Here is a 9713-nt window from a genome sequence, read left to right on the forward strand (position 1 = left end):
GTCGTCCTCTCGCTCGGCGCCGGTGCTGCTGCCGGGGGAGCCGCCGCCGCCCCCGCCGCGTCTGCCGCCGCCTCCCCCCCGGCTGGTGCTGGTGCTGGTGCTGCTGTCGCCCGAGCCCCTCCGGCCGCGGGAGGAACCCCCCCGGAGGAAAAGGGGCTGCAGCCGGGCGGCGGCGGGGGGCGGCGGGAAGGAGCCGGACGAGGACGAGACCGAGCGGGGGTTGCCGAGCGCTGGGTGCATTGTCCTCCAAGGGGCTCCCGGGGACTGCCCAGCTGCTCCCTCCCCGCCAACCCCGGGCTAGCTAGGCGGCCGAGGGGAGCCGGGGCCAGCCGCCGCCTCCTCCGGAGCGGCCGGGACTCGTACCCGGGTCGGGCAGCAGCGAGATCCGGACTGGAGCCACCGGACTGGGCGAGCCAAGCCCCGAGTGGCTGGGAGTGGGGAAGGCGAGAAGCTGAACCCACCGCGGTGACGACGGGCGCGGCGGGGCGGGGGCAGGGAGCGAGCCCAGCCTGAGAGAAAAGGGAGGCTGGTGGCGGGGAAACCAGGACTGGATTCAAGGGGGAGAGGAGGAGGAGAGACCAGAGAAGGAGAAAGCCTGGCTCGCTGGATCAGCAGAAAGAAAAGGGGGAAGGGGTTGTTGAGACACGAGAGTAGAGGTAGGGAGCCCGGTGGGGGGGCCTAGAGGAAGAGGGGAGGAGGGAGGGGCTGGGAAGTGGGAGGGAGGAGGGGCGGTGGCGCTGGGAGGACTAACCCGCTCAGGATTCCTAGGGAAGTGGTTTAGAGATCCCACTAGCTCAAGTGCTGAACCGTTAACTGGATGGCCTTGGTCTCGGTGTAGACCATGCCTGTGAGAATGGCACAGGCGAGAGATTCAGGCCTCTGCTCCTGGTCAGCACACTTCTTTTGCAGGCAGAAAGGCAGCTCTGGCCCCTCTAGTCTGTCCAGTGGCCCTAGCCTGGGGCATCCTACCTCGTCAGGCTATACAATTTAAAAGAACCAGCCCAAGTCATGTATTTCTACATATTCATGTGCCCCACACTGGGTTCAGTGATAGACCCTCAGGGAAGTCCCAATTTCCAGTGAATGGAGCAGTTCTTTGAGTGTAACTCCTGGGGGGGAGAGAGGGTAGGAAAGAGAATTATTTATGTGGCCCCAGCCAAGTGGGGCTTTTGGTATTCTCAGAGGTCTGTAAAGCGGGAACTGGAAATAATAAACATGTACCTAGCAGAGAGGAAAATAAAGGCATCTTTAGAGGTATGGGTACCTTGATAGAAAAAGAAGGCTCAAAGAGGGTGATGGTGAATGTTAACAACTGGCCACTGTGGACAGAAGGCACAGCTCAGAGCTCCTTCTGACTCAGCCCCTAGGATTTATTCCATGACTGGGGCTAGATATCCGTCTGCAACTCAGGAAGGCAGCAGGTAGTGCTATGGCTTTATGGGTTTAAGGGAGAAAAAATGACTAGAGCATTTGGGGCTCAAAAAAATCCAAGGCTCATGTAAAATGCAAACATCCCAGCCTCCTCAAAGCAAGGCAGGGAGCTTGTTCGCCCCTTCCTGCTTCCCCACATACTTCAGGCTCCAAGTTCCCTGCCTCGATTTCATTGCCATTAAAGCTTGTGAGTCTAGGGCTTGCCTTTCTAGATAGAGTGCCAGGGACGAGAAACAGTAGAGCCCAGGCCTTGCCCCCAAATCTGCCTCTTAAATAAGGGTCATTTGGAGCCAAACTTGTTTTCTCCAGTCTCTTGGAGGTCAGTCTGTACAACTAATCCATGGTAAATGTGGGATTTAGAACCACCAGCCTGCACTATTCCACCTGCCTCTGGCACACACAGCCTTTGAAAATATGTCCAATCGTCATGCCAGACAGAACATGAGCTCTGGGGTTGGGGGCCTCAGCTCTGCCACTTAGCTTGGTTACTTCCCCTCTCTGAGCCTCACATTACCCAACTGTAAAAAGGGACCAATATCTACCTTAACAGGCTGTTACTTTAAGAGAGGCCATGAGTTCAAAGGGTTTAGCCTAGTGCCTGGCACAGAGAATGTATTCAGTTAAAGGCAGCTGGTGTTACCACAATTCCTCTCAGCTCTTGTCTTCACCTCCCAGGGAACATTTACTCATGGTACAGGCCACTGATGATGGTTTTCTGGGCTGGATTCCTGAGGCCACTTCACAGTTCTGTCCCCCACAGCTTTGCACTCTGGAAAGCGCCGGGGAGCAAAGCCGCTCTCATTAGGACAGTGGTTCTTGGAGCTGGTCTTCACAGACTTCACAGTGTGAGAGATTCCACTATGGCAGCTGGTGCCAAGGCCCCTTCACGTGGGGCAAGGTGGAAAGAAACAGGGGTGCAGCCTGAACTCACATGTGAGCATCATAGCAGGCGCAGCGGACGTGAAGGCGGAGACAGCCCAGGTTAAGAAGCAGACTGGGGAGCTGCCAGGCGCTACTGGGAGTGATGAGAGTCAGTCTCCCAGCTCTTCCCCAGGGAAACACCAGCCAACAACTAACCTGAAAGCTGACTCACGTCTTCTGCTCACGTTAATGAAGAGCAGTTCAAGAAACAAAAGCAGCTGATAAAGGCGAAGAATTGGGCTCCTGAGAGAACACTGACAGATCTGTCCCCACCCCCCCAGCCCTGGTGGCTACCCTGGCCCACTCAGTGCTCCCAGTGCTCCCAGTGCCCCCCTCCTGCTCTCACCTGGCAGTCCAGCCCCTCTTCCCACAGGGGCATCCAGGACAGGTTGAAGTTATCTTTTGTATTTCTGGGAAATATAATGTGTGCCAGTCAGATTAACTTTCTTGTTTTCTTTCTTTTCTTTTTTTATTTATTTTTTAAGAGACAGAACACAGGGGAGGAGTAGGAGGGAGGGAGAGAGAGAGAGAGAGAGAGAGAGAGAGAGAGAGAATCCCAAGCAGGCTCCACATTGTCAGGACAGACCCTGATGCAGGGCTCGATCCCACAAATCATGGGATCATGACCTGAGCTGAAATCAAGAGTCTGACACATAACAACTGAGTCACCCAGGTATCCCCAGGTCAGATTAACTTTCTGTATGAGATCCCTTAGCCCAATTTTTTCAGATCTGAAGCCCTAAATAAAAGACCACATATAATAAGAAAAATGAATCTGAGTACAGGGGCACCTGGGTGGCTCAGTTGGTTAAGTGTCCGACTCCGGCTCAGGTCATGATCTCACGGTTCATGGGGTCGAGCCCCATGTCAGGCTCTGTGCTGACAGCTCAGAGCCTGGAGCTTGCTTCAGATTCTCTGTCTCCTTCTCTCTCTCTGCCCCTCCCTTGATCACACTGTCTCTATCTCTTAAAAATAAATAAATGTTAAAAAATTAAAAAAAAAAAAAGAAATCCGAGTATATGAAAAAATAAATTGGTGGCCTGGGTACTGGAGGCATCTCCTCTTTACACTGAGTTTTTTCTAATCTGTGTACACACACACACACACACACACACACACACACACACACTTTGCTTCAGCCTGGAAAGGGCTTGACAAAGACATGACAAGGAGAAGAAATAAGACAAAAAGACTTCCCCATATATAAGTGAGAGCAAATATCCCACAAGGATGTAGAAAAGGGCAGACACAGTCACCAAGGACCTCATAAGCCCTGAGGGACTGTGCTAGATATCTTATATACCATGCCTGGAAACAGACAGAGAGGTAAAGCAACTTACTCCAAGTCACGCATCCAGCTAAGGGCAGAGTTAGGGTTAGACCTAGACTTCTCTTAGCCCAGTGCTCTGACTGCATACCACTCTCCAGGATGGCAGCACCCATAAGCATCCTGGGGGACAGAGACAAACTAAGCAGGTCTCAATCCAAAAAATATTTACCTAAGAACCTACCAAACACTAGGCACTGGGTAAGGTTCATTTGGTGACCTAATATTCTTGTCCTCCTGGCACAGCAAGCCAAGGGCTTCCTGCCTTCCTGGAGCAGCAGTAGACGGACTAGGCGTGAGGGAAAGAGGTCCCTGCCAGCCCACTAGCCTAGGAAGGTTCAGAGAGGCAGCCCCTCCACCTACTGAACCAAGGTCCCACTCTCTCCTGATCTGTTCTCGGTTCACTATCACTGCCCTCTCTCACCTCCACAGCAAGAATAAAGAACAGGTCCAAAGAGAACTATCAGAGGGTGTGTGGAGCCTCACAGGCGCTTATGAAAAGACGTAAGCAGGGCCCTGTGGTTCTCAACTACACAGTCCCCATACTGACTGTCAGAAAATGAAAGGGAAGCTGGCAGGGAACTGGGACCAAGGCAGGATGAGTCTGTGAGGCTTCAGCTTATTAGGAACTTGGAGTCTCAAAACTGCTTTTAGAGAGAACTCCAATACCTGGAGCAAGGCTGTGCCTGGAGCTGTCCCACGGATGTCACACAGAGATGCCACCCCCTCTTGGGAAAGGAGTAGTCCCAGCATCGGCCCCCATATGTATCACTCCCCAGGCCAGGTGTCGGTGCTCCAGACACTAAAGCAAAGCAAGTCCTTTCCTAGGAGCTCACACTGGGAGGGAGACACAATAAAGTATCATGAATATTATGACCAAATGCTATGCAAGGTCTAGAAGAGGTATGAAATAGGGGTTGGTAAAGCCTTCAAGGAGGAGGGTGTGTGTGAGAGATGTTGTGAAAGATGAGCAGACATTGGTTAGCAGATAGCAGGCGGGGTCGGGTAGGGAGAGCATCCCACGTAGAAGGAGTAAGATGAACAAAGCACTAAAGGTATGAAATAGCAGGACATTTTTAAGGAATCACAAGTATTGGACACTGCTTCACTGTGAGGTGCAAGAAGATGCAATTCGAGATAAGGCTGAGGGCACAGGCAGGGGTTACATGCCCGCTCACGTGCAGGGCCTCACATGCCAGTCTGAGCTTGGGCTGCATTCTGAGAGAACAGGGAACTCTTTTCTTTTCTTAAAGATGTGATTAATTATTTTTTTATTTTTTATTTTGAGATAGAAAAAGAAAGAGGTCAGGGAGAAGGGCAGAGGGAGGGAGAGAGAGGGAGAGAGAGAGAGAGAGAGGACCCCAAGCAGGTTCCACCCTCAGCACAGAGCCCCACACGGGGCTCGATCTTATGACCCCCGGATCATAACCTGAGCCGAAATCAAGAGCCGGACTTTCAACCAATGCTCAACCCAGATGCCCTGAGAATAGGGAACTCTTGAGAGCAGAAATGTAACAAGAACAGATCTGCATTTTGGAAAAGATGCTTTGCAGTAAGGATGATGGACTGGAGGGGAGAGAAAGAGAAGGCAGAGACCATGTTCCATTTCTGGCAATACTGTGAACTAAATAATATAAAGCCTCTCCAACTCACAAACATGAGGTAAAAATGAATGTCCTTTTAAATGCCCAGTTAAGAGAGTAAGATAAATTCTTGGGGCCAGAAATAAAGAGGAAACAAAACACCGAAATGAGAAGTGAAGTAAATGATGCTGTGAGTGCCTTCACACATGTAGTCTATTTGATAAGGATGTTATCTAATACGGTAGGGACTAGCCACAAACAGCAATCTAAGTTTAAATTTATTTCAATTCATATTAATTCAAATAAATTAAAACTTAAAATTCAATTCTTCAGTCTCACTAGCAACATTTCAAATGCTCAAAAACCCCATATGACTAGTGGCTACCATATGGGACAGCAGATACAAAACAATTCCATCGCTGTGGCAAGTTCTATTGGACCACACAGATGGCAAGTTGGATTTAATAGCCAAACAGACAGGAGACTTGGCATTCCACCCTAATGAGGCAAGAAGGCAATGCTGACCTTCCTACACAGAACCAGAACCCTCAATGAAAGGATGGACTAGAAAAACAAATCTGTCACCCAAACAGGGAGACTACATGATATTTAATGAGAATTGGCCTCAGCTAGAAGTAAAAGGAAAACCTCTCCTTGGAGTTCATTACCATGAGCCTACACCACATACAGATTTGGAATTTGAATGATCTTATGCTGAAAATTAACATAAATATTGGCTATAGGCTGGGGCACCTGGGTGGCTCAGCTGGTTAAAGCATCCAACTTCAGCTCAGGTCATGATCTCAAGGTTTGTGAGTTTGAGCCCAACATCAGGCTCCTTGCTGATATTGGGGAGCCTGCTTGGGATTCTCTCTCTCCCTCTCTCTATCCCTCCCCTGCACTCTCTCTATCTCTCAAAATAAATAAACTTTATTTAAAAATATATTGGCCATAGGCTGACAATGAACATGGATACCTACCAAAAGCAAATATAAAATAGTTCTGAAGAGACACACCTTCAAGCCAGGCCTTACAGAAGTCCTATAGATAAAACACAGGCAAACGTGACCTCACAATCCCAAATTACAAAACACATAAGGAAATAACCCATCATGAATGAAAGCCAGCAGATGAAATATACAGACCCCCCACCACCACCAAGAACTTCAGATGATGAAGGCTATAATACCAATAGGTTCACAATGATTAAAATAACATTTAAAATGTTTTTTAAGAACATTTTAAAAACTTAGAAAAGAATAAGGGAGGAGAATTACATCCAAGAATGGCAGCGTGTGGATCTCTGCAAATTTGCTCCCCAGTGAAACAGCCATAACTGCCGGAAACCATAAAAAAACAACCATTTGAACAAACTGAGGGCTGATGGAGGGAAGTAAAACAAACTGACAAACCAAGCCAACAACCAATCAACCAATTTAAAATTTCTGAAAATCGTCTTAGGGCATCCAGCAAGTAGAAAAACATTTATTCAAGTGTACTAAGTCTCAGTAAGAATAGCAAGAGTCTGTGGCATGTAAGCCACAACCTGCTCCCTCCCCTCCCCTAGCTGAGTGTGATAGAGACTACTTCAGGTGAGTACAGCTAAGAAAAAGGGGCTCCCCATCTCCTAGTCTAGGATAATGGTTTCTCCCTAGAAAAGGATTTCTAATACCTCCCTCCCTTCCCCCAGATTCCTGGGTAGAAATTCTATTCCAAAAAAGCACAGCAGAGAGATCTGAGGTTCCCCACCTCCAACCAGTCCCTTCTTGAAGAGTGAAAGTTCTAATCTAGGTGTGGCAGGCCAAAAATACTAAGCCAAAACACCCTGTCCCAGCTCACTTGCAAGGTAGAGGTTCCAGGCAGGGAGAGGCAAGCTGAGAAGTCAAGGAGCTACTATCCTCCGCCCATCATCCCCTTCCAATTCATAGGAAAGGTGTATCACTCCAAGAGGCGTGTGTTGCTAAGCAGAAGCACAGTTTCTGCCTTAGATGGTAAGACAGAGTTCAATAGCTCAGCCCAGGGAACCAGACTTTATTTGAAACAGAGTGTGAGGAAGTTCAAGTGTAAGGGCACCGTTGAAGACAATGGAGATCTTGGTGGTGAGTAATTTAGGGGCGGCTTAGGTAGTTCCATGATGGAACAAGTGAAACAGTAAACCAGCCAGAAGTTTAACAGAGAAAACCAGGGAAAGAGCTAAAAAGAACCCACCTGGGGACAGAGCAAAACTCAAAAACTGGTCTCAAGAACTAACTACCCCTGCAAAGGGGCCCAAATTTACTGGATCAGATCTGGAACAATTTATGCCCCAGGACACTGTCAAAAATAACAGAACAATCAGCTATCAACTAGTGAAGATTAACAGCTTGGTGTGAAACCAACAGAGGCAGACCAGCCAGAAGCTTAACAAGAAAAAAGACAGTCAATGAGAACCCAACTAAAACCGCAGCCATCCCAGGATGGAACAGAGACTGAGTTCATGTCCATTGCTACAACTTCTGAAAAGTGACATCAGAGGCTTTGCACTACAAACAAAATAGACTTCACTGAATTTTTCCAGCCACATCACCAAACAACAACAACAACAAAAAAAACAACAAACATCAATGACCAAAAGTCCTGAGGTGGGGATGAGGGATCATGATCAGTTTCCTTAAATGTCCAGTTTTCGATAAAACATTATGAAATATATAAAGAAGGGGTGCCTGGGTAGCTAGATCAGTTGAGCATCTGACTCTTAGTTTTGGCTCAGTTCATGATCTCACAGTTGGTGAATTTGAGCCCTGCATCGGGCCCTCTGCTGTCAGTGTGGCACCTGCTTTGGACTCTTTCTGCCCCTACCCCGCTCTCTCAAAAAACAAAATACACTTAGGGTACCCGGGTGGCTCAGTCGGTTAAGCATCTGCCTTCAGCTCAGGTCATGACTTCGCAGTTCATGAGTTCCAGCCCAACATAGGGCTCTGTGCTGACAGTGCAGAGCTTGCTTGGGATTCTCTCTCCCCTCTCTGACCCTACCCTGCTTGTGCTCTCTCTCTCAAAATAAATAAATAAACCAAAAAAATTTTTAATAAATAAATTAAATACACTTAAAAAAAAAAGAAACATATAAAGAAATAGGAAAGTGTGATTCACACAGAGAGGATAAAAAGCCAGACAGAAACTGCCATTGAGGTGTCTAGACATTGGATTAGGAGACAAATACTTCAAAGCAGTTATTATAAATATGTTCAAAGAACTAAAGGAAACCATGCTTAAAGCATTATAGGAAAATATGATAATCATGTCTCATCAAATAGAGAATATGAGAAGATATCAATAATAACAATAATTAACACCAAATGGAAACTGTGGAGTTGAAAAGTACAAAACCTAACATGAAAAATTCATCAGAGGGGCTCAACAGTACATTTGAGTTGGCATAAAAAAAGAACCAGCAAACTTAAAGATCATTAATGGAGATTAAGTACTCTGAAGGACAGAGAGAAAAAAAATGAAGAAAAAAAATGAACAGAAGCTCAGACCGATAATCATATCACCATTAATCATATGAACATACACATAATGAGACTACTTGAAGGAGAGTAGAGAAAGAAAAAAGCAGAAAAAATATTCAAAGAAATAATTTCTTGAAAACTTCCCAATTTGATGAAAAATATTAATCTACACATCCAAGAAGCTCAAAAAACTTCAAGTAGGATAAACAGAGATGATACACATCATAGTCAAAATGTTAAAAGCAAAAGACAAAAAGGAAATCTTAAAAACATCAACAAAAAAACTACATGAGATACAAGGGAATCCCCAAAAGATGAAGAGTTCACTTTTCATCAGAAAGAGTGAAGGCCAAAGGCAGTGGAATGACATATTCAAAGTGATGAAAAAAAAAAAAAAAGAAACAAGATTCTTATATCCAGCCAAACTATCTTTCAAAAATGAAGATGAAATAAAGACACTTGTAAACAAACAGAATCTGAGAAACCTGTTGCTAGAAGAGCTACCTTATTTTGAAAATGCTATTCTGAAGGATGTTCTTCAGACTGAAAACATTAATTCAAATCCATATGCAACAAAAACAGAGTGCCAATAAAGGTCATCATGTACATAATTATAAAAATGTAATTGTGTATTTCTATTCCTTTCTTCTAAATTGTGTATAAAGCAATTGTAGTAAAGGTCCTTATGTAAATAATTATAAAAGATAATAAAATTGCACATTTCTTCCTTCATCCAACTCATTTAAAAAGCAATTGCAGGGGCGCCTGGGTGGCTCAGTCGGTTGAGCGGCCGGCTTCGGCTCAGGTCAGATCTCACGTTCGTGGGTTCGAGCCCCGCGTCAGGCTCTGTGCTGACAGCTAGCTCAGAGCCTGGAGCCTGCTTCAGATTCTGTGTCTCCCTCTCTCTCTGCCCCTCCCCCTCTCATGCTCTGTCTCTCTCTGTATCAAAAATAAATAAAA

The 9713-nt window shown here is 46.5% G+C and overlaps 1 protein-coding gene across 1 annotated transcript in view; it reads right to left on the reverse strand.

Annotated features, from left to right (window-relative positions):
- TMEM121B (transmembrane protein 121B) overlaps window positions 1–641 on the reverse strand; it is a 4416-nt gene extending 3775 nt beyond the window's left edge. Inside the window, exon 1 of the mRNA XM_029955565.1 lies at window positions 1–641. Coding sequence (XP_029811425.1) covers window positions 1–240 — 240 coding nt within the window. The 5' untranslated portion in view covers window positions 241–641.
- Window positions 642–9713: the final 9072 nt, after the last annotated feature.

The sequence above is a fragment of the Suricata suricatta genome, chromosome 10, assembly GCF_006229205.1.
Source record: "Suricata suricatta isolate VVHF042 chromosome 10, meerkat_22Aug2017_6uvM2_HiC, whole genome shotgun sequence".
NCBI lineage: Eukaryota > Metazoa > Chordata > Mammalia > Carnivora > Herpestidae > Suricata > Suricata suricatta.